Source organism: Artemia franciscana, chromosome 1 (assembly GCF_032884065.1).
Source record: "Artemia franciscana chromosome 1, ASM3288406v1, whole genome shotgun sequence".
Classification (NCBI taxonomy): Eukaryota; Metazoa; Arthropoda; class Branchiopoda; order Anostraca; family Artemiidae; genus Artemia; species Artemia franciscana.
In genome coordinates this window covers 31,242,006-31,268,629 of record NC_088863.1, presented here as the reverse complement: position 1 = coordinate 31,268,629, position 26,624 = coordinate 31,242,006, and the positions used below count along the sequence as shown (strand labels likewise).

General features: G+C 34.9%; 1 protein-coding gene and 1 long non-coding RNA gene across 5 annotated transcripts in view; one reads left to right on the top strand and one right to left on the bottom strand.

The window, feature by feature from the left end:
* LOC136028545 (uncharacterized) overlaps positions 1-23,564 on the top strand; it is a 50,159-nt gene extending 26,595 nt beyond the window's left edge. The window contains exon 3 of the long non-coding RNA XR_010617835.1: positions 23,388-23,564. This is a non-coding gene — a long non-coding RNA (uncharacterized LOC136028545). The remainder of the gene's footprint in view (positions 1-23,387) is intronic.
* Positions 1-26,624, bottom strand: part of LOC136028525 (PDZ domain-containing RING finger protein 4-like) — a 126,962-nt gene that overhangs the window by 31,172 nt on the left and 69,166 nt on the right. For all 4 annotated transcript variants that reach the window (XM_065706372.1, XM_065706382.1, XM_065706377.1 and 1 more), the window contains 3 exons: positions 14,209-14,388; positions 8,574-8,672; positions 1,274-1,357 (listed from right to left, as the gene is read on the bottom strand). In XM_065706372.1, coding sequence (XP_065562444.1) covers positions 1,274-1,357; positions 8,574-8,672; positions 14,209-14,388 — 363 coding nt within the window. The remainder of the gene's footprint in view (positions 1-1,273; positions 1,358-8,573; positions 8,673-14,208; positions 14,389-26,624) is intronic.

The window sequence follows — 26,624 nt, the reverse complement described above, 5'->3', positions numbered from 1 at the left end:
TCGGTTTTTCTCCCTAAGAATTAAAATGTTGACACAGTTGGGTTTTCTGGTGTTTTGTTACATTCCACACATATGTCTAAATAATTTAAAACACTGCATATAAAAAGGGAAAAGAGAAATAATACTATTTAAAATCACTAACAAAAACTCTTGATAGCACTTGCTGGAGTAACATTTTATGCTGCATAAAAAAAGATTGTCACAATGAGAGGGGCAGTATTACCCCCCCCCCTCCTAGCACCAATAATAAAGGCGTAGAACAAAATATTCCCAGAAATGAAGAGGGATTTAATATGGTAGATCATTAACCGTGATTATTATAAAGATGATTCCTCTTTTGGGGATATTACCCCCATTTCGAAAATAAGGCAAATTTTCTGAGGCTCGTGGATTTGGTGGGCAACATTAAACTTTATGAATTTTATATTCTTTTGATGCATTAACTTATGTGAAAATTCTTCCTTATATAATTTAAATTACTATCTGTCTGAGTCGCTCCTTATTTACTGTGCGTAGTCACAAACAATCTGGTAACTGGTTCGAGTTCAAAGCTTAGTGGCTCAGTGATTAATTCCCACTAGGCATCAAAAGCTTAGCGTGTATGGAGCATTTATGAAAAAAACACATAATATGCAACGATCCGAATTATCGAATGAATTACGGCTTTGAATGGCTTCTTTAAAACAATATAAAAGAACGGTATCGGCAAAACTCGGGGGGGGGGGGGTAGAGAACGATAAGCCATTTTTGGGATAAATATAATCGAATCCAGAACGTTCTTCATTAAGCTAAAAATAATACAATGCGGAAAATGTGCTTGCATGGCAAGGAGAGGGGGTATAACCCCCAAGGCAATCCAGATTAGCAAGGCATCAACCTCTGAATAAGACTGGTACTTGTCGGTTATTGGAAGCATACCCGAGAAGCGAAGTTAGGTTAATCCTAATGAAAAATAACAAAATATGACGGTGAACTAAAACTTCAGAAACAAAATTATGGAAACCCAACCTAACCTAGCCTAACCCCCAACCCCACTCCTAATTTGTAAATAAATAGCCCAAATTATACAAGTCCAATGCATTCAGTCAAAGTCTAATGTATCGTATCATCCGTCACTTGTTTTTGAAACTATGAAACAATTTTTTCTGATATGTAACCTAGGCGTAGGTTAATTCCTTGATCTGTTTCCAATAACCGACAAGTACCATAATATTTCATCCACTTATATTATCTATAGAATAGGCGACTTAAGAGACAGAAAAAAACGACTCACATTTCTGTCAATTTGTAAATATCCGTCTGATACTACGTCTTCCTCGCTGACACCCGGTAAATGGTAGCTGCTTTCCACGTAGTTCTGTAATTGATAAGAGGAGCTACAACTACTACAACTCAAAATTTATCTAGGAATTAAACTATAAGTTGAAATCATTTCACGTCCCAAAATAAGTTCGACTTATAAAGCTATAAATGGTAATCAAAGATAACGATCGAAATGACCAATCAGGTCATTTTTTTTTCAGTCTTCTTGAACTTGGATACAAGGCCGAATTTAGTTTTGAAGAGGCCATAAACTAATAAAATTGATAGGCCTATGACCCTTATGCCCTACTGTTCTGTCTCAATGGTCAGTCTTTGGTGTCATGGATGTTGAATAAATGCCATTCAGAAATTTATAAGGGTAATATAGGTGCCGAGATCCATTTGCACCTTCCACATCATGCCACTTATCAAAGAAATTTTTGAATCTGAACTTTTGAATATAAAATATTGATTTTACACATTTATTTCGAGTAAACTTAGTCTTATAATTGAAAATCTACATCAAACTTGGCATTCCTCAAAATTGTGAATGATTATCAAGAAAGATTATATCCTAAGCTATTTCTTTTCTTATTTACACGTAAATCCGGCACTCCTTTGATACACTGAAAATAATCATTAGCTACGCTGTACCGACTGAAGTCGACTAAGGGACCTCTAAATATCCCTTTTTCAATATGTCCTGATTCGAAACATAAGTACACACAACATTTTCCCATATAGCCTATATATTTATAATAGCCCACGAAGTTTTTATTGCAGTAAATGTGTTCTGTCTTTGGATAGTCAAAACCATTTTCTTTAGATAATTTACTTGACATCTAAAGGATTATGCTGCATGAAATGTCTTGCACAGATGAGCATTAATAAATCGCTGTTACTACTATTCAGCTTCACTCTTGAATAATGCTTTGCATACAAAGAACCATTAATGAGCTACATTTTTCTTCAAGTAGTTCATCCTTAAAGCAAGCAACATAATTTTCTCACCACCCATTGTCAAATTCGTCGAACACTCAAAATAAAAAAAATGAATAAAATTACGTCATGTCCTTACGCTGAGAATCCATTCCTATACTATGTCTTTTCAATCAGTTCGTGGTAACGAACTGTAGTAAGGAGCGACCCGGCTCAATAGTAACCGAAACTCTAAAAATGGAATTTTGATACCAATAGTTATATCAAAAGAATCACATTTTTACGCTGATTCTAAGAGATTTGAATATCTCTTGGCTGAACTTTTCGTTAAGAAGTAATGATGCCTAGGCTATTTTAAAAAGATGGATTTTTAACCAAGAACTTATATCGCAAGTTTGTTATTGTTTATTATTTTCTTTGCTGAAGACAGCCCTTAGATATAGGCCCGAAATATTCAAATAGGTTTTGTTCATTCACTGTCTTGGGAAAAAAAGTTCTCATTTTTCTCTCTTCTGTATTTGGACTTTTTGTCACTATTGTTTAATAATTACTACTCAGACAAGAGCCGTGAAATTTAAACAAAAAGTGTTTTATAAAACTTTAAGACTTCTGCATAAATAGGAAGGGTTGAGGAAGGAGTAGCACCCCTTTTACACGGAATAATTTCTGTTTGTTTTAAGTGTTAATATTGGCCCTTACTTCCAGTTGAAAAACTTTTTTTATGTAGCTTCAAACCGATTTTCAAATCATGCCAGAGAATCCCCTTCCCTTCCCCAGTGTAAAATTTCCTCTGGAAAATTTCCCTCCCACGGAAAAAAAAGGGTTTCGCGTATTTTCCAGTAACAAATTCTGTGTGTTCTCAGTGGGCAAATTGCGTAAACTACAGCCCTTTGCCCAGGGGCTATAGGGGGTCTTGTCATCCTCAAAGGCATAGTTATTAGACCTTTTGACTATTCTGAATCAAACAGCTATCTCAAAGCTGGCTGCTCTCCAATCTTTTTGGTCACTTTAAAAGAATTTTTGGTTTCCGTTCGAATGAGCCCTCTCCTGGTCTTCTAGGATCACTGATTCGATGCGATCCCCCCACCACCAAAATAAAACAAAACACATCCGTCATCTTCCTTCTGGCAAAAAAGACATAATTTTGTAAATAGGAGCTTCACACCTCTAAAGTCAGATTCTCTGATATTTTGAATCTGATGGTTTGATTTTCACTTAGTTCACTTGACTATTTGATGGTGTTACGATCACGACTTCTGGGGCAAATTTTGTACTTATGTATTATAGCAACCACACCCAAGAAGTGAAGTTAGGTTAATTCTAATGAAACTTAGTAAAATGTGATGAAAATATAATACTTTATTAACAAAACTATGGAAACTAAAACAGAGAATTATGGAAAGCCAGGCACTCAACGCATAGATGTCTATAAGAATTGCGTTGAAAGGAGCTCTGCTTTCTGCCATCAGGTTTTCCAATAGATATGATTTCAAACGATGGCGAGCTGTACCTCTGTGGTGTTTATTCCACCACTTTGCGATAATTGTAAGTGTATTTTGGAGTCCATTGACGCAATGTTTTGTTTTGGGCAACACCCCCTTATCCTGGAAAAGTCTAATTGCCACTTCTTCAGTTTTTTTTTTTGCAAATCCCAAATCTTCATTTGAACATCCATGGCTAAAGTATTATACTATCAGACACTTTCCACTATCTCTATATGTAGCAAACTAAATGGATTCTATGGCTAGGTTCCAAGTGATGGGTAACACTAAACTTAAATGAATTTCATATATTTGGAATCAACATAAAAAGGCAATACTTTTTTTATATTAATTTTTTATTAAAATTTTGTTTTTAGAGTTTCAGTCACTACTGGGCCGAGTCACTCCTTAATTATAATTCGTTACCATGAAGTGTTGACACGCAGCTCATGAAATCATGTCAAATGCTTAGGGGTCCTGGCTTGAGGTCCTGAAGTGCTGTGGTGCATTTTTTTTTACGAGATCCCCATTTTTAATGGGATAGATCCGCCTTTATAAACCAAAGCAAAACATATCAAAGACCCATTACACCCTTTACAAAAATCTTGCTCTGTTTTTTAATGCATTTAATCTAGAAAATGGATTGAACATTTTTATGTCAAACGTTTCGGGATTGGACCTATTATTTCTGCAGATGATTTTAATGTCTACGTATTTAATTGCTTAATTTTTATTCTTACATTTAATATTTGTAAATTACATGTAATATAATTTAATATATTTAATAACTGACTAACATTTTTCATAAATAAAAAAAACTTTTTGCAATGTTGAGATTCTAATTAACACTTGAGGCAGATGCAAATTTAAAACATATATAAAATTAAAAGTACCTAAAATAAAAAGTTAAGTAAATAAAGAACGTCACTTAATCGGTTTCGAACCAAGGTAGCAACCTAAGATGAAATATTGGCTCACGAGAGAAGACCCACCACGAATTTAAACATATTCCCACAGGAAACAAAACACGCACTAGCAGAGAAAAAACAATTGAGCTCTATTATTAATTTTGTAAATTGTTACTAGGAATGTCACAGGATGTATAATCTGTTACAAAGGCTGTACATCACGATAGCTTATATATGAATTAGTTTCATGAAACACATGAAAAGGTCAGAATAAGAAACCTGGAATTTGTAACTATTTTTATCTCGATCTTCAGACCATAAAAAAAGATAAGTGATAAATATTTTTCCGATGAGAATTACATTCTCTTTATTTTAAGGTGAGAATTTAAGTAAATAATTCATTTTAATTACTATGGTTAGATCGTCAGTGGAAATATAAAAAACAATGTATCGCGTTATTTGCGAATGGGAGATACAAATTATGACATGATTACATGGCACCAACTTCATGTTATTTAAAAAGTGGATAAGAGCATTCATAAAGTTAATCTAGATCTACGTTGTATATGCAACGTAAGGTGTTGCGGCAACGTTTGGTCGGCTTCGCCGAACAAAGTGTTGCGAGAGCAACACTTTGGCTTTGTTTCCTCGCTTCGATTAAACGCTGAAGTTGTTAATCTGTAAGGATCTTAAAATAAACAAGTCCCCTCCGTATCTTACCACTGGAATCAAATTGGTCTTACCATCAGATACACCGGAAACAAATAATAGGTACACTAGCTAGCAAAGTTGCGAACCCATCATTGCCGAAGATGATTATGAGCTTACAGTTCACTGTTGCTTAAAATTCCCCCATATGTCTCACAAATGGTATCGGCCTATTTTTTGTTTCAGCATGTACCTTACTACTGAAGTTGCCAACCCCTTTAAACTTTCAAAGAGGTACATCTCATGAAGGAATTTTTCTACCCAAAAATAGATGTCATATACTTTGATCAGCTCATCAAGAGCTATCGACTGCCGTCGAAAAAGAAATCGATCTGTTTAGTTCAAAAGTTGACTTTTTTGCCGAAGGCCAAGTTTCTAACGTCATCACTTAGAAAGGAGCAAAGGATAGACTCTAATTTCTTTAGCAATGAGAGAGTATTTAAAGTTTAAGAGGCCCATCTCATACCATTTCTCTACTGCAATCCCAAGTGCGAAAAACTGAATGATAAAATCAGTTGAAATCACGTACAGAAATGGGTAGAAACAATAGATAACAGCACTTTCGGACCTATGAGAAAATGTCACTTTCGTTTCTGTAAATTTTTCTGTTGATCACTCAAAGAAGACATATTGGCTGTGGGGCCGAATAACTGCCGCATATATTTAACATTTATAGATTTTAGTCCATCTTAAATTTGAAAGTGGTGCCTGCCTGCTTGCCTGCTAGAACGGAGCTTTCCACTTGAAAGCAGAAACATTGTTTGATGAAACGAAAGAAACTACAAAAATTCAGATAGTTCTCTTTGACATAGGCTATAAAACTCCGCTTCACTTCACACACTATAGGCTCTGGCTCAAGGACAAGTAAAAACCATCATTTTTGGCCCCGGGCAAGAGTTCTACGAAGCCTTCTAAAATGCAAAGTCATATTCATCAATCCGGCCTAAAGTCCACACTTTCCGCAAAAACCGCAGAGGTTAGACCCTAACCACTTTCTAGGAATAAGCCAAAATCAGGGTGCTAGAAAAAAAAAGGGTTGCTCTCGCAACACAACAATGTAGCTATAGCCTACTAGTCCGATGATTTGGGTTGTTCAGAGACTAAATCGACCAAGTGCATCTTCTGCATTTTTTTTAAATCAACTAAGTGACAGGGCACTCAATTGATTCTTAGCCTCGTACTAAGACACGTAAACTGATAACTTGAGTGAAAAGATACGATTTCTAATTGTTTTCAATTGCTTGGTTAATGAATATCCAACCATAGTTAAAGAGGGACCCATAGATAGGGTTTTTATATTCGGAGCAAGGTTTTTCTTTAAAATTCTGGAAAGAAAACTATCTGCGTTTTTACTTTCAAAAGGATATTTCTGATGACAAGAATAACAAAAAGATCTAGCTGCATAAGATCATAGAAAAAATAAATCCTGATTTTTTTTTCCTCAGATCAATTTGGATTCTTGACGATTCGACGACGGTTGATCCTTGTATAAAAGAATTGAAGAAAAGTAGCCTACTCGTCTTTGCTTTAATAAGTTCAAGATGAAGATACAAGTCTTTGATTTGCGTTAGAGCACAAAGGGATTAACGAGGGGTAAACTTCTTTCTTCGGTCCCGCGAGCTAGTATTGAGGAACGTGACAAACAATATCTTCTCGCAATATCTTCGACAAAAAGGAGACAGAACAGTATCGACAAAAGGATAATCTCGTATCTCAACTAACAAGGGTATTGGGGCAAGGAGGCTTCGAACGACATTAATGATATTTTAGGTACTTGTACCAACATCAGCTGAAAATGAAACATCAAGCATCTGATACTGAAATATGAGCTGAGAATGACTAAAAATGGTAAAAATGATAGTTCAAAACTACCCAGCAATATATCAGCAGGCATGCATGATTTAAGATCGCTGAAAACTTCATTTGTTCTTCACTAATCTGAAAGAAGGCAGTGAAGGTGACAAATCTGGGCCCTCGGACTTCTACTTAGACGTAGAGGTTGGAGAAAAATAAAAAGGTACAGTTTTGCATTCATACCACAGGTAGATACTTTAAGCTGGGCTCAGTGTTGAGGCTGAAGAACATAATATATATATATATATATATATATGTATATATATATATATATATATATATATATATATATATATATATATATATTTATATGGGTGTGTATGTGTGTTCAGGACAGAATAAAGAGAAGCAACTTCACGATCAAATTAAATCCATTGATCTCTAACTTATTCACAAATGAAAGAGTTGCCATAGAAGCAAGTTAGTGGAAAATTTTCCGCGACAACCGTTCTCATTAAATTCTTATCAAACATTAGGTCTTACACACCGGTACCCAGTCATTAGAAGCGAAGGTTACGGATCAGAGGATCGGAGAAGACCCAACACAAACAGCTAACTATTAGCACAGGACCTCATGGTGTGAGACAAGTATCGACTTTCCCAGATGGAAATACGACACCAAATCCCTGCTTCTCACGTTAGGATAAAATATGATTACTTAACATTAATTTCGTCTCCCACGCAATTCGCTCGAGGGCAACCATACCTTGTAATTACATACTCATACAAACGGCAAAAGGGCTGTTGCATCATGAGCTTGAAAATAATCGAAAGATTAGCAAAAAAGAATGATGCTAAGTAAAAATAGTTATTTGTTCGGTGGAGCAGATTTGAATCTGTTTAGCTATTACTGCGATTGAAATTATACCAGTAACAGAAATGTCTTTCAAATGAAGAATTTAAAATTAGACAACTTCCAAGGCTGCAATCCATGAAGATCAGCACAAATAGGTGATAGGTAGAATCCCATAAGACTGATCCAAAGGACAGATTCTAGAAATAACTAAAAAGTCTGACCCCAAAACATAATTTTTTCAAGTTCAGACCCCCCCCTCCCCAGAAAATATTGTAAGAAAAAGACGTGGAATAATAAACAAAGACCATTTTTTTAGCTGGGAAAAAAAAAAAATAATGCAGATATCGCTCGAGATATCAAATAATGCATATATTATCAGTATCAAAAATCATTACAAAGGCAAGGAAATTCAATAGAGCTTTTCATTTTTTTATTATTTTTTTAATGCCTATATATCCAATAAGGCAATATACTCTGTGTTTTTTAAGTGAAGGGGGAGCAAATTCAATTTTTTTGTAAAAACGCGAAAAAGAAATTGTATTTCCCCAAAATATTCAATAAACATAACATAGAATTGGGCTATACCTGCTGTGGCGCTCTTGCAACAAGAAACGTTATTTCTTTCCCTGATTCAGCAAACATAGTTTCAGCCTCTTTTTGACTTCTGACTTCATGGCCGTTTATCTGAAAGTGCAGTCTACATTAAAAACTGAGTAAGCGAAAGACGCCTACACGCAGACCAAAAACTAATAAATTGTACTAAGTACCATGCTTAAAGTGGAAAATCATGTCAGATTTCAAGTTGGTCACAATCGTACAAGATCGAAGCTGTCCATAAAACGTAATCTACATAATCTATATAGTTTTATACGGAGGGAGAAGCCCAATCAAATATAACATCAGATCTTTATTATTATTATATATATATATATATATATATATATATATATATATATATATATATATATATATATATATATATATATATATATATATATATATATATATATATATATATAAACAAAAAAAAAAAAACAGCGAGTCATCTGTAAACGGCTGTTTCTACCTTGCAACAGCTCTAGTCAACAAGCTGTTTTTTGCTACGTAATGTTTCGTCACAAAAAAGTTAAAATATTCCTTCAAGGAAAAAAAACGAGAAAAAAATTTCATAAAAACGAATGGTTGTTTTGTACAGCTGTTCTTGTACGGGGTAATGTTTCTTTGGGTCAACTCTCATAGGTGCATTTAAGATATTCATTACTCTCAGACAGGTGCGTAAGCAGGGGGCGGAGGTGGACCCCCCCTCAAGTCTAAATGTTTTCACTGCAATGTTTTATATTTTCCGTTCGACTTACCTATTTTTATTCTTTTTTCGAACTTCGACCCCCCTCCTCCCCATAAAAAGACAACAAATTCTTGAGTATATACCCACAGATGTTTTCGATAATGCTATGCGTCACGAGTTATTCCTTATGCAAATTAAATTGTTCTTAAAACGGTTTTTACTGAATTGGCTTTTGATAACACTTCTGTTTTTTTCTCGCGCATTACGAAGGGAGAAGAAAAAAAAGCCACTAGGAATAAATAAACTGGAGATTTGAGCTGTTATTCTCAAGAATTTCCACAAGATAAAGCGGTCAATTCCATACTATCGAGTATAAAAGCCAAACTAGAAAAGGATTTTTCTTGCATGAATAACCCTACCTTTACAATCCCCTGAAAAAAAGAAATTATTCAGAGAGGAAGATAATAACTTACAAGCCTAAATAAGAACTTCAGATAGACAGACTGGAAAACTTTAATTTAATATTTTCTGTTGGAACAAAATAATTGGTATTGTAGCCTACTAATGTTCCCAATGTGTCCATGTATAACTGAAAAAATACAATAAATTTTATCGTATTTTTTATTAGTTTATCTTAATTAATATAGCCTACTTGAAAAAAAAAATCACAGTTACTTGATCTCCTGAAACAAACAAACAAAAAGATTATAAATTACACAGTCTTTAAAAAAAAAAATCCATTGCAAGCCGCTTCCCGTATTTTATGGCAAATCAATGATTAAAATACACACCTTGGTCCATTGACACCATCCTCGGTCACAGCTTTATTAAGTTAATTGTGTCTCACAATAATTTAAGCCAAATAGTTCCCTACCGAGTTAATAGCACCGAAATCTATGTGGCTTGGCTTGAACACCGAAAAAAGAAGCAAATTTCATTTGATTAAACATATGGATGTTATGTGTTACTATGCCAACGTAACGTTAATTCCTTCTTTTTGAATTCCGATTCTGTCTATCAAACTGACGCAGATCAACAAAGAATTTTTGCATAGCCGGCTGATTTCTTCCGCGGGGTGGCCGAGCGTAGCTCAAGTCAATGGCGTGGAATTGTATCGTTTTCTTCATGGTTGGGGAACTTCGGAACAATGCTAATTCAAGGATGGCTTGGTTGTGTAACAGTCTACCTATCAAAATTCCCACCTGAATGAGTTTATTAAAAATGAATCCGTTTGTATGAAGATGAAAGAAACAAGGACAATTAAACAAACTGGTACTTTCTTAAGCAGGATATTGTACAGAGAAAACATTGTAAAAACAGTAAAAACTTCTTACGCTGCAGTGTCTTGATGTGAAACAAACGAAAAGGCACTTATTTCAGCCAAGGAAAAAAAATGATTTGGATGTTTGAGCTTCTCATTAGCAAGGCTGATTTAGTGCCTTTTAAAAGGATTTTAAAGTGTTTAGTATTGATCTTAACTTTATATGGTCGCAGAGATGCTCCCTAATAAAAAAGGTATATATATATATATATATATATATATATATATATATATATATATATATATATTCTGATTGTCGCTTGTCTTCTAACCGCAGACAACTTCAGACAATTTGCTGTCTTTTCGAAGATATTTGATTATTAAATCAAGTCCGATTTCTACCAACGATATCTACTAATCTTTAAACTTATGGTTTTCTTTTTTAAAGTTTTTAACACATTAAACAACCCTTGTGCTCAGTTTTTACTAAAATTATAAGCAATGAGTTGGTGCAGACGACAGTAGTATAGTTTAAAGAAGCTTTCGGGTAGGCGAAGGTGAACGTTGTATACACTTGGCTTTTTCAGCCAGCTTCACCACTAATGTTGCAGAACCTTCCCCCCCCCCTACCCCCGACCTCCACACCCAGCAAAGGATGTTCAATCTCACAGTTGAACCAAGCGCTATTCTATCACCCCCGTGTATCACGTTATTCAGTTGCATGCAATTTTGAACAGATTTTGACTCCGTAAGATTAAATTTGTTGTGCTAAACTTTTAATATGCATGATTTAGTTAAAATGTTATTTATAATTTATTAAATTGATTTGGTATTGGTTTCCCTCTTTTACATTAATAAATAGCATTGCTATCAGCGGACCGCATAAAGCAAAAGCAAAGCAAAGATACAGGACATGTCATAAATGGGGTAAATTTCTGCCATTGGAAGGCTAGGCCAGACACATAGATATCAAAGAGAGCTAATTATGGGCTCATTTTAAGCTAATTTTAAATTTTATTACTTTTTATAAGTTTGACTTAATAAGGCAATCAAAAAGAGTCTTGTCCAATGAAAAAGCTCCGTGGACATAGAAACCCCCCCCCCCCCTGGAAAATTTCACTACATTTAAAATAGCGACATTATTTTTAATTAAAAGTGCTTGAATAATAAAGTTAGAACTATTAAATTATCCGTTGGGCATTGTTTTAAAAAGAATATCCCAAAAATCTGAAGAATTCTCAGCAGCATTGCGGCAGAAACATTATATTAATTAAAAATTGTCAGAGACACGAATGGGAAGGAATAAATTGACACCAAGAGCTTGAACACTACCTTCCATTTTGTATCTTTGTTTAAAAAAAACAAAATCTAGAAAAATTACATAAATATTTTTTTTCTAGCGCAAATCAGAGTAAGGAGGATATACATTTTCGGAAGGGGGTGGGTGTTACACTGAATACTGTTTTTATGTCTAAAATTCCCTTCACCAGACGAAGTTCGGTCCCCTAGTGCTTGATGTTAATTGAATTTTAAAACAAGTTTTTTTAATGGAAAGTAAGGAGCGGCATTAAAACTTAATACAAACAGAAATTACTTCGTATATGAAAGGGGCTGCTTTCTAATAAACGCCCCGCTCTTTACGCTAAAGTTTGACTCTTTCTCTTAACTCTACTTTTTAAAACAGTAAAAAACTTTAGCGTAAAGAGCGGGGTATAAGGAGGAGGTAATCCCATCATATGCGCAATAATATCTGTTCGTTTTAAGTTTTAATGCTTCTCCTTACTTTCAGATGAAAACACTTTTTCATATTTATTTTTTCATTTTTTTTTCAATAATGCTAGAAAATCCTGCGCTCCCTTCATGAAAATTTTCTTCCCCCCATGACAAATTTCTCCAAGGGAAGTTCCCTCAACATATTCCCCTCTTTTCAGCCCCCCCCCAACCTAAAAATCCCCCTGAAAACGTCTGTACACTTCCAAATAACCATTACTATATGTGAGCACTGGTCAAAGTTTGTAACTTGTAGCCCCTGCCACGGGGACTGTGGGGGAGTAAGTCGTCCCCAAAGACATAGTTATAAGGTTTTTCGACTACGCTGAATAAAATGGCTATCTCAGAATTTTGATCCGTTGAGTTTGGGAAAATAATTAGCGTGGGAGGGGGCCTAGGTGCCCTCCAATTTTTTGGTCACTTAAAAAGGGCACTAGAAAATTTCGTTTCCGTTAGAATGAGCCCTCTCGCAACATTCTAGGACCACTGGGTCGATACGATCACCCCTGGGAAAAAAAACAAAAACAAAAAAAACAAAAGCAAAAAAAAAAACACAAATAAACACGCATCCGTGATCTTCTGGCAAAAAAAATACAAAATTCCACATTTTTTTAGATAGGAGCTTGAAACTTCTACAGTAGAGTTCTCTGATACGCTGAATCTGATGGTGCAATTTTTACACCATCTTTTAGGGGGTGTTTCTCCTTATTTTCTAAAATAAGGCAAATTTTCTCAGGCTCGTAACTTTTTATGGGTAAGACCAAACTTCATGAAACTTATTTATTTAAAATCAGCATTAAAATGCAAATCTTTTGATGTAGCTATTGGTATCAAAATTCCATTTGGTTACTATTGAGCCGGGTCGCTCCTTACTACAGTTCGTTACCACGAACTGTTTGAAACTGGTAAAAAAGGAAAAGGAGTATGGGTTGGTACAGCCTAGATGTGCACACAAATATTTAAATCGTGAGAAAATATACATATATTGTTCGAAATCACTTTATTTTAATTGCAGCAGACATTTCATACAGTATGCTGATGCAGAGACAAATGCCCGTAAGTAGCATTGGCGTTGCATGAAATACGACCAATGTCAGCAATAATCCTTTGTATATTTATGTCAATTCTTTTATGGAGCTGGTCAAAAATTTTTTTAGAAAAGCGAAAATAGCAAGACGTCAGCACGGTATTATTCAGAGGGAGTTCTACAGTCATGGGTTAATATGAGAATCCAGAACGTAAGGAATAGGACGTTATCAGCACTTATTAGGCGTTTAAGTGATAAATAAGAGAATTTGGAGCTAAACTGGAGTCTCAATTAAATATCCGAATTCGAAATGAGGTCAATTAAATGATTCTAGACCGGATACACCCCCCCCCCTACCAGCTTCCATGACCAAACTACAACCGACTTGACCTATCTAGCTGTAGAATAAATATTAGCCTATTGTAAAAAGCATTTTTTTTTTTACATATATTAAAAACAAGTAGGATTAATTTTAAAAACAATTATCTGCTCGAAGTAAAGAGCGAAGTTGAACTTGAAACGAGCAACAGTTTTAAACTTATTTAATAAATTAGATTTTTTCAAATTATTGGGGGGGGGGCAATTTCCCCCTTACAGTTGTTATACATCTAAGTACATGAAATTAAAAGAGGATTACAAATATTTGAGAAGTTTAAATCTAAAAGTTCAACAGTTTTCGAATTTAATTACCCTAAGTAGCTAAACCTAACCTCTGTAGATGAATCATCAATCTATGATTTTTCCACTCATTCTTTTTTGGGTTTCCTCTTATTCTTCTCTTGTAAAATAGTAACCTTTTTAAAACTAGGTAATCTACTGTTACTAATAAAATCTCTTATGGATACACAGCAATCTCAGCCTCTTTCAAGCTACTTACCTGAAGTACTTGATCCCCTTCTCTCAATCTTCCATCGACAGCAGCGAGACTCCCTACTTCCAATTCCCTGACAAATACATTCTCTTCTAATTCATCGTCTTCAGTATCCGATCCATCCTTGATGTAGCAAAGCGTTATGCCAAATTTACAATTTTCCTCGTCCCTAACAAGGCGGATTTCCTGGAAATGGAGGTGTTTCTATTATTAATTAAATAAAAAAAACAAGTTTTTTTAACTGAAAGTAAGGAGCGACATTAAAACTTAAAACGCACAGAAATTACTTCGTATATGAAAGAGCCTGCTTCTTCATCAACGCCCCGCTCTTTACGCTAAAGTTTGACTCTTTCTCTCAATTCTTCTTTTTAAAACAGTAAAAAACTTTAGCGTAAAGAGCGGGGCGTTGATGAGGAAGCAGCCTCTTTCATATACGAAGTAATTTCTGTGCGTTTTAAGTTTTAATGTCGCTCCTTACCTTCAGTTAAAAAAAACATGTTTTTTTTATTTAATTTCTTAACGTTTTTGAATCAATGCATGTTTTGATTTTGGCTCTCCGCAGAGGAATAATCAAAACGAAATTTGCATTTTTTTTTTTTTTTTGGCTAAATAGCTTTCTCATAATTTTGATCGAATGATTTTGAGAAAAAAAGAGCGGGGGATGAAGCCTAGTTGCCCTCCGATTTTTTGGTTAATTAAAAAGGCAACTAGAACTTTTAATTTTTTACGAATCTTTTTATTGGTAAAAGATTTACATAACTTATAAATTAGCTTACGTAAAGAACTTTTGCATTCTAATGTTTTTATTACATATATGAAGGGATTCGCCCCATCGTCAGTACCTCGCTCTTTACACTAAAGCTTAAATTTTATCCCAATTCATTAAGAATGACCCCTGAATCACAAAAGCCGTAGAATAAGTAGTTGAAATTACTAAAAATACTTTAGCGTAAAGAGCGAGGTATTAGAAGGAGGTGTGCCCCTCATATGGGTAATAATTTCTGTTTGTTTTAAGTTTTATTGCTGTTCCTTACTTTCAGCTGAAAAAGCTTTTTCACATTTATTTTTTAATTGTTTTGTTTTAAATTATGCTAGTAAATCCTGCTCTCCCTTCATGGAAATTTTCTTCTCCCATTACAAATTCTCGATGGAAAGTTCCCCCAGCATATCCGCCTCTTCTCAACCCCTCCCCCCAACCAAAAAAATCCTCCTGAAAACGCCTGCATACTTCCCAATAACCATTACTATATGTAAGCACAGGTCAAAGTTTGTAACTTGTTGCCCCTCCCACGGGGACTGTGGGGGAGTAAGTCGTCCCCAAAGACATAGTTGTAAGGTTTTTCGACTACGCTGAATAAAATGGCTATCTCAGAATTTTGATCCGTTGACTTTGGGAAAATAATTAGCGTGGGAGGGGGCCTAGGTGCCCTCCAATTTTTTTGGTCACTTAAAAAGGGCACTAGAACTTTTCATTTCCGTTAGAATGAGCCCTCTTGCAACATTCTAGGACAACTGGGTCGATACGATCACCCCTGGGGAAAAAAAAAAACAAATAAACACGCATCCGTGATCTGCCTTCTGGCAAAAAATGCAAAATTTTTGTAGATAGGAGCTCGAAACTTCTACAGTAGGGTTCTCTGATACGCTGAATCTGATGGTGTGATTTTCGTTAAGATTCTATGACTTTTAGGGGGTGTTTCCCCCTATTTTCTAAAATAACGCAAATTTTCTCAGGCTCGTAACTTTTGATGGGTAAGACTAAACTTGATGAAACTTATATATTTCAAACCAGCATTAAAATGCGATTCTTTTGATGTAGCTATTGGTATCAAAATTCCATTTTTTAGAGTTTTGGTTACTATTGAGCCGGGTCGCTCCTTACTACAGTTCGTTACCACGAACTGTTTGAAAATGAGGCATTCAGTTTTATTTGAAGAAGAAGAAGAAGTCAACACTTTTGCGCCCAAGAGCGCTTCTTTATTACTTGTTTTTCTTTGATCATGAACATTTTTTTTTGTACAGTTCCATGAAGTATGCTTTTCACAGGGTTTTGTAATCATTTCGTTAAAATGAAAGTTAAGTATTACTGATCACAGCGCTAACGGTGATGGCAACTGAAACTAAAATGCAAAGGCATAAGGCACCTTGACAAGGTCATATCCAAGATTTTTGGGGGGAGGGGTTCATTTTTTCGGGGGGGGGGGACAAAAACTTTTAAAAATGCATCAAAAATTGTTTATTTGCATCAAATTGGAATGAAAACTGAATTTGTTTTTTTCTTTAAGTTATATAAATTGCTGATAAATTACATTTCATTGGATTAATGTATTAATCATCAACGATTTCTGATCAATGTAAATGATGATCATCAAATGATTGAATCTAATAAATATGTGTTTTAATGCATATGGGTATTTTAAACAGCCAAACTGATTCATACTATTAAACTATGGCGCTTGATGTTACAAATTCTGAAATAAAACGAAGTTTTGCTAACGAAAGTAAAGAGCAAAGTTGAAACTTAAAACAAAAAAAATACTGCTTCCTAGTTTATGTGACACACTTTTGAAAAATTGTTTCTAATAAATTGAGTTGTGATATTTCCCTATATGTGAACTCAAAAACTAGTGCTTTACTGAAAACACAAAAGCGACGCAATAAAACAGGATTAGAAGCACAATTTCGATTCGTTGTTCCAACTTCGATGGCTTCAAGAAATTATCATAAAACCTTTTTTTGCTGTAAGCACTTCTCGACAATGGCAATTCCAACGGTTTACTTTTGTTTCAATTCTACCCCATTTTCGAGGGGTTTCAGGCTCTTTCTCGGAATTGTTGCAAAATTACATTTTACTATAAAGATTAATCAAAAAGCTAGCTGTTGTCCTTAAATCACCTATAAATGACAGGTTTTCCTCACAAGACAGTTATTTTCAAAACACATTTTTAAACTTTTGATTATCACGGACTGTGGTTTGCTCGTCACTAGGTCAACCACCTATGCCAACCACATCATCCATAAAATACTGGTTTTTCTTTCTTTCATCAAAGTTTTGGATTTTCTCGACGATATTCCAACAATATGGATTCATATCTCCTTTTCCTTAAAAAGATTTTTTATTGCAACAATATTCGCCAAAACATTTGGCTTTTTCTATTTTTACAGACAATAAAAGTATCTTACTTTGTTTTCTAATTTTGATTTTATCTTCATTCGACATTTCTATTTATGACTGTTAAACGTGAAAAATAAATATTTCAAGAGCCAAGCATTTGACCAAACAAATTTATTTTTAATAATATATATAAAACTGTAGTGTCCGTTACATTATCGTTATTACTTTTACACGAGCTCAAAAAATTGAGGCTCTTTTTCAATGTTATTAAATTGCTTAAAATGTAAAAAACTGGTGATTGCACAAATATTTCAAAATATTTTGACAATGGATTAAAGCAATTCGAAAACCTTAAAACAGAAAACTAAAAGTTTGAAGTTTAGTAGAAATTATTGAAGTTTAGAATGCTTGCTGCTCAAAGAAAATTTGTCAAAGTGTCAATTAACGTCAGAAAGAAATTATTATTAAATTGCTTAAAATGAAAAAAACTGGTGATTGCACAAATATTTCTATATATTTTGACAATGGATTAAAGCAAATCGAAAACCTTACAACAGAAAACCAAACCAATTTACGTCATCAATTCGATCCAAAAATGATATAGCGTTGCCGGGACCCAGAACACAGGGGATAGTGAGAATCCATATATAGAAGCCTGCCGCGTGCGATACTGGGGCCCGCGGGGCCTGATGGCAAAGCTGTCGGGATCCAGCACTGTCTGTGGTTAGAACACAAGGAACAACGAGAATCCATATATAGAAACCTGCCGCGTGCCATGCTGGGGCCCGGCGGCGAAGCCACCGGGACCCAGCTAGTTTTTAATAATTATTCCAAATACTGAAGCGCATTTAGTAAAGAAGAATGGGGCCTCCATGTATTTATTTTCCCGAACACTTTGCATAGAAGGAGTAGACTTAGATTTTCGGCAGAGGGCCCATTCTATTCAAAGTATTTGTTCTCTCTTTAAGAATCAAAAGTAATTGGATTAAAATAAAATTGATTTTAAACAAAAACTACATGTTTTTGTATTTATGTACTTTAAAGAGGGTCAAAACGTAAAGGAATGGATATTCTAAGATCGATTGTTTACGTTCCAAAAGCGGCACCGGAAGGCCTAGAACCCCCATTTTAAAATATACACAAGTGGCCGCTTTGCAGGCTTTTTTTATGGCCGCTGTGCTTGGACAAGAACGTAACCGGTTCAGACCCTCGGCCCTCACGAATGAGTTACAATGGATTACGTCATTGTGAAGAAAATTAAAAAAAAATTCTTCTACTTTGCTTACAGAAAGTCTGATCAGCATGTGCTTCTTATGGCTGCAGCAATAGTATAAGCATAGAAATTAAGGATGATTTGGTTCGATAGTTTGAGAGTGCATTATATATAGAAATACGCAACGTCCCTACCTATTGAAGGAGAGGAGGAGGAGACGGTTTAGGATATTTCCAAAAAACAAAGCGTCCTTCGGACCAATCTGAGAAGGTGAAAAATTCCCTTTGTTTCCCCCATAGGTCCAGATATAATTCTTAGATGCATTTTTCCTAGGAGTTATATATATATATATATATATATATATATATATATATATATATATATATATATATATATATATATATATATATATATATATATATATATATATATATATATATATATATATATATATATATATATATATATATATATATGTCTGTGTGTAAATTAAAAAGCTTATAGAATTGCAGATTGCAGTAAACAAGACCCATTAAACGATTGTATCCTGATGAATTACCGATCGGAATTTAAATTCATAAATTAACACCTTCAACATCAATTTATCACAAAGCCTTTAGGAAAACATTGAAAGTGCGCTCTCATGTCGGCTGCAATGGTACCATGTCACACGGGTATATCCCGCTGATAGCGATGGCGAATTGTTAATAAGACTTGGATATAAGGAATGTGTAAACAGATTTTCATTTGAGATTGTTACTGTACTGTCCTAGAAAAGGTATATGTTTAAGCAGTGCCATTAACATAAGACGCTGAAACTTGAAATGCTGCAGACTACTTATAGATTCATACCTAAACTCTTATATACGTTTAGAACTAGAACCTCAGGGACCAAAGATCATTAAGTGTGAGAAAAAGACATAGTCGAGTAGTTGAACTGAGTCCATAACTTTAAATTAAATAATTCTTCCTAGTCGAATATTTGAGCTCAAAACAGTGGTCAACAGCTAAATTCGAGAACTTGAGGATACCATCTTCCTCCAATGACTACCAAGAAACACAGCTAAACTTAACAAAAGGTCACTGCAGAATCATACGTTACTATTTTCAGCCTTTATATGCGCCTAATCATCCAAGACTTTGGTGGATTAGTAATGGTAATTTAGAATAACTAAGCTAGCCCAATTAGAAACTAAAAGGGGAAGTGGAACTCTTCTAAAGCTTCAGTTCAATTAACAGCTACTAATGGTAATTTCTTTTGTTATTTGATGAGCTTGGACTTGGATACAAAGCCATGTTAGACTCGCAAATCGCATGACAAACAGCAAAAAAAAAAATTAAGAAAACGAGGCAAGAAGACAATAAATTTTGACAGTATCTAATTTGTGCTACATTGATTGATTGAGGGGAATTCTGAGATTCCAAATTTGATTCCCAAACATCAAAAAGTTTGATACCAAACATCGATTAAATTAGTTTTTATGGTAAGACAAAATAAATAAAAATGCAAAGTCGCAATTTTTAACTTGTTTTCTGCGTGTTTACAGACTTTTTAACCATACAAGTATTTATAAGGCTCAATCAACTTAAATATCTAATCCGCCCACGCCGAGAAACTGCTAAGAACAAAGGAAATGGACATGATATGCCCTAATATGCGTGATAAAGAGTATGTTCATAGCAAATTCTCAAAATTTGAAGAATTATGATTGTAAGAATGTGAAAGAAATACTAAAAATTTAGCAATCCAATAAGCCCCCCTGAAAAGTTTATACGATCACCCTTTCAATATAAATCTGACATACCCCCGGGTATAACTTACAACCCTTGCCTTGAAGACTGTAGGGGGGTTGTCATCCTTAAATACGATCCTTTTATTGATGTTGAATAAAATGGCTATCTCAAAATTTTGATTGGATATCTTTGGGGAAATGGTGGGCATGGGAGGGGGTTACTTAATTTCAACTATTAAAAAGAGCGCATTCAATTTTCAATCGAATGAGCCCTTTTCAAAGTTTCTCCTTCGATACGAGGTGCCCTGGTCTAAAAAAAAAACATTGTGGCCACATCGCTTTTTACTTAGGAAGGGCTATTGCACTGTCTGTGATATTGAAATGCTTTCAGACCATTTTGCGTATGGAAATCCTTTGGGGGGGACAGGGGAGCATTTTCCCACCCTACCTGTAGTTTAATTGCTAAGAATATGCACAAAATGGTGAAGAAGTTAAATAAAATTCGTGAAAATCGAAACTTTTTCACATTCATGCCAACCCTAAAAAGATTTTGGGTTCAAGTCCCTAGAAGAAAAACTCAAATGATATATATATTCTACAATGAAGTCCCTATAGCTCTCCAACGGCAGCTTTCGATATTTGGTTCTCATACCACTTAGAAGCCCTGACAATAATTTTATCAGCTGATGATAATTTTTCTTTACTTTTTCCTTCTACTACGCCATTTTTTGCTATTTTCGTATACAATTCTGCTCTTTCCTTTGGACAAAAATCTCGTTTATTTTGGTTGTTTAATTGCTACTGCACACTTCCCTAAATTTTCGAACTTATTTCGTCTCATGAGGATTAGATGTTTTCCATAACTGTATTCAGCATTAATGTTCAGTATAAAAGTTCATAAAGGCATATTTACATACGACACATCTAAACCGACACGTCAAAAGAATATAGCAAAAACTCAAGACAGTAATTTTACAGGCACTTTCGATGCAAGATTTATCAACGTCAGCACTTCACCTTAAAGTTTATTCCCTCCGATCAATCATTTATATCGCTTTTTTTCTAATTTGGAGAGACGATAAAAACTGGATTTATTGATATACCAAGGTCAAAAAGTTAAAAACGTAGTTACATCAACTTCATCTGCAACAGGAAAAAATTAAGACGCTAATATTTTCATTATCTTTTCTAACGCTAAATTTAAAGTTATATATATACTATATGCTTTTTATGGACCACAAAAGGAGAAAAAAAACGAAAACAGATTTACTGCAATACAGTCGGACATAAATGTCACCAGTTCAAATAAACAGCAAAACTAAAATGATTTTTAAATAAATGAAAAAAAGGTTTTCAACTGCAAGTACAGAGCAACATTAATCATTCGTTTTAAGTTTTAATGTTACTCCTTGCTTTCAGTTGAAAAACCGGGTTTATTCTTATATAATTTCGGACCATTTTCTATCATGCTACGAAAATCCCTTCCCCCTCCCCCTTTTAAGAACTTTTCCTGGAAAATTACTGCTAAGACTTTCCTCCCTATGGATAATTCTCCCCGAGAAAAATCCTCCCCCACGAAAAATGTCCGTATGTTATAGCCAACACTATATACTTCACAAACAACGGGCGCAATTCACAACTTACAGCCCTTTCCCAGAGACTGTAGGGGGAGGGGTTATGTCATCCCAGATTAACAATTATTAGACCATTCAACTATGGTGGACAAAATGAGTATCTCAAAATTTTGATCAGATATCACTGGGGGGAAAAGGGGCCTGGAAGGGAGGCTAGCTACCCTCCAATATTTTTAGTTACTTAAAAAAGATACTAGAACATCGATTTCCATCCGAATGAGCCCTCTCTTGGTGTTCTGGGACCAATGGTTCGATATGATCACCCCTGGGAAACACACAGACACACTAACACAGAAAGATAAAAAAAAACGCATCGTGATCTTTCTTCTGGCAAAAATACTTCATTTCTATAGACAGGAGCTTGAAACCTTTACAGTAAGGTCCTCTGATATGCAGGATCTGATGATGTGATGTTCGTTAAGATTAATTGACTCTTTGGGTATTTTTCCCTTTGTTTCAAAAATCATAAAAATCTTCCCAGCTTCGTAGCTTTTGATGGATAATGTTAAACTTGATGAATGTTAAATATTTGGAATCAGCATATAAAGCCAATTATTTTGACGTATTTATTGTTATCAAAATGCCGTTTTTTAGAGTTTCGGTTACCATTGGACCGATTCGCTCCTTACTTACATTTTGTTACCACGAACATATTTATAGAGAGATAAATTTTCAATCTGCATCAAAGGATCATCGCTAGTCCTTAAACAATCTCCAGAGATGGGTGCAAAGCGCTTGTAGTTGTTTTTCACGCAATTTTTTTATTCATTGCAAACAGTTCGTGGTAAGGAACTACAAATAGGGAGCGAATGGGGGGCTAATAGCAACCAGAGCTCTGCAAGGAAAGGAATTATCAGAATATTTAACCCATCAAAAGAATTGGATATTTCTATTGGTTCCAAGAATATTGAAATCGTCAAAATTAAAGTCAGCCATCAAAATCTAAGAGCCTGTTAAAAATTTGCCTGACTTTCAAACAGGGTAAAAACACCCCGGACAAGGGTAAAAGGGCAAGTGGTCTTAATGAAAATCCCATCATAAAATTCAGTGTATCAGGGACACAGCTTAGATATCAATACAGTTATGAAGCTCCTATGTCACCCATGGGAAGCTTTTGTACAGAGCTCTGAACTTGGCTGCTTATCCAAGCCCGTGCTCCGACCCGTAGATCGTACTACAACATCATAGGCGGGAACGCAATTTTTGGCATAATCTTCACATAGCAATGAATCACAGCTTTACGATTCTATTCACGACGTCAGTCCGATTGTTTCGACTTTTAGATTCACACTGCCAGTTTCCTGTCTCCAGCCGCTAGCATCGCTACCGCGTCCCAAAAATAAATCGAGTTCTCATAACTGTATTGGTATCTAAGCTATGATCAGGGAACACTGTTAAAGAGGTTTCAATTTCCTATCTACAAACATGTAGAATTTCGTATTTTTCCCAGAAAAAAGATCATGGTTGTGTTTTTATGTTATTTTTTTCAGGAGTGATCGAATCAAACCAGTGGTCTTCAAAATTCGAACGGCAATTACAAGTTCTAGTGTTGCTTTTGTCCAGCTAAAAAGATTGTGCGGTAAGAAATTGGTGTTTTCGCTCATTTCCTGGCACCAAACAGATTTAGTCCCAAAGAGGGCCAAGTTGCTATCTACTGAAAATTCTGAGGCGACCAATCCTTTTAAAAGAATCGAAAGTATTATGTATTAAGCTTCCCAATTTCAGGGGAAGTAATACCGTATAAGGTAAGGTCGCCCATTTGTTCCAAAAAAGTCACGTAGCCCTCACAAGATAAATGGCTAATATATACAATTACTTTAAAGCTTCATTTAACCAGGTTGGTTCACATGATGTTTAATAAAATTGTGCACAGTAATGTATAACTGCACGTCAGCTATTATGAAGGAGGTATCATTTCTTAGGCAGAGTGAGGGTGTGCGTGTGCTAGATGTCTCGAATAGTGTATTTAGAGGTCCGAATTGCCTAATCTTCCATGAGCTTTCAGATAAATATAGAAAAGAGACTTAGGGAGGGAAATGAATTAATGTCTATTTATTTCACCTGGACTAAGCCTGAATAAGGGTGTTGCGGGTGCTAGCTTCCTTCTTGTTACAGAAAAATGTAAGCGTCCCTTGTTTACCTCTCACTTTCAGGCAACTTAATGGTCCTATGTCAATTTTAAATTTTGAAAAAAAATTGAACAACTCATTCGTATGCGTATTTTCACAAAAGGTGGAGAGTTGAAGAGGGGAGGAAAATCCGTGAGCATCGTCAGTGAATTTACCAGGAATAGGGAGGTAGGTGACCCTATGGACTTTTTTTATGGATGTTTTAATGAAAACATAATAACTAGTCTATGTTTATTTATTTTTTATATTTCACTGTAGGTGGTAACGACTTGTAAGTAACGAGCGACTTGCGTAAATAGTTACCAAAACTCTAAAACAATGGAGTTTAGACAACAATATATGCGAAAAGAGAATTTGCTCTTTATGATGATTCCAAATATATAAAATTTCTTAGGTTTAAAATTACCCATCAAAAGCAACTGTCGTGGGAAAATTGACAGAAGAGCCGATAAGAAGACCCCGATGTAGAAGAAAAAATAAAGCCCTTTCTAGGGATGAAAAGGAACTTAAGGGTCGAAAGTGATTAAGTTTACATAGGATACCCGCCATTTCTCAAGAATGGCATTTGAGATGAAATTATTGTGTCTTGGGATTTATAATGTCTCGCATCTAAGTAGCGATGTAAATCAAGAAGCCCTGTGGTTACAAGGTTATAATGATAGCGCCTCTGTAGTAACTCTGGAAGTTGTGTACGTACGCTGAGATTTTTTCGGGGGGGGGAGTGTAATAATAAAAATTTTAAGAATCCAAAATTGGAAAATAAATTTTAGTTGACAAATGGCATAATAAGCGCCAAGAAATCCAACACAACTTAAGGTTTCAGGGAGGAGGGTAAGGGCGAGGCCTATGTGTACGTCTTTTTTCAATTTGAAACTTTTAGGGATTGTTAGGGGGGCTAAAATTTTTCTTCTCCGACCCACCCAAGGTATAGCAACCACACTTTGTTCTAAATCTGTAATGAAACCGGTTCTTTGTGTCCACTCGGAGATAATCAACTTAGCCTGAGCAAGATAAACGGTAACAATGCAAGTATATTTTCATTAAATATTTAATATTTAGAGGTGGTTAGGTTATGTATTTAATATAATGCGTTCGGGGCGGCCTGCTGTCCATATTTCTCTGTTCTATTTTCCATAACTTTGAAACTGAAGTATTATATTTTCATCATATTTGGCATATTTTATTGGGATTCACCTAACTTTACTTCTTTGGGGACCTTAAATATATTCATGGCTATCAAGCGACTTTTCTTGTATCTTTTATTCGTCGTGTCGGTAACTTGAAAGATCTCTAGCAACTAACCTAAGTCTCCAAAATAAAAAAAAAATAAAAATTCAGACGCCATAGAGTTTTAAGAAATATGAATACCAATCGTTTAAACGAAGGCATTTTCATCACGTTATGTAAACTTTGATTGTATATCTTAGCCAGGATGTTTGCGAGGAGCAGTTTGAAATAACAGTCTGTTGCATTATGAACACAGTTGGCACCCGTTCCAATGTGTAAACACCAAACAAAAACGCAGGAATCTTTCATTTCCATGCAGACGAAAGACTGGAGATATGTATATCATAGATCAACTAAAATTCCCAGAGGTAGTAATCAGATTTCCATGTAAACTGTTCCATTGAAACTAATACTGAAAAGACATTTGGCAAAGATATTCCAACGCCTATCAATACAGCGAAACTTGGCCTTTCTTGTTTTGTTCTTTTTTTTATTTTCTAAATCACTGCTTTCAAATTTTCTAAATTAATTTTCTAATTCACGTATTTTCTTTATCAACTGTTTGCTGGAAACCAATCAGAGCCGTTACGAGGACTCAACTTTGGAGGAAATACAACTCACTCCCAGGTTGAGATTGGGATTCAATAATAAAAAAAAAAAACATCTCTTATGTATGATATGATGAATATTTATGTTGTAAATTCCACATTTCGAAAAAGAAGGACGGTTACTAAGCTAAATTCCCGCCGCTGGAAACGCATTTTGTTTTAAATTTTCTATAGAACTCTTTTTCTTTTCTTTCATGGATTAGCAAATTATGCGATCATGAGTTCGTTGTAGGTAATATTCTTGTTTTGCTTTTAATTTTGTTATGGATAGGAATCTTATATAAGTACACAATCATTCTATACACAACAAATATAAAAATAACAGTGCCATTTGAAATGCTTTCGGCTTCCTATAAGATGTCCCACTAGCTACGCAAGAATGCCGTCAATTAAACAGGAATAAACTCCGGTTGTTTGAGATTGGTATGATTAGAGGTGTCATTATTTTAATCCAATAATTGACTGGCCAAAGGCCACATCAATGACTGCCGCGGATAGAATTCGGTAACGATCGCAAAGCAAACATTAATCGGGCAGAACAATAAATCATGGGATAAATAGTTGGATCCAGTGGCAGACCCTCTAGCAAAACTGTTAACAGACGGTCAACGGCCTTTATAAACCCAGAATTAAAGAAATCATAGGTCAACAACTGACAGTACCTGCAAAATAAAACTAGAAAAATTCAACTCGAACAATTTGCTGCTATGAATTTTGAAAAAAAAACCTTGGAATATCCCAATTTATACGAAAAAATCTCTGT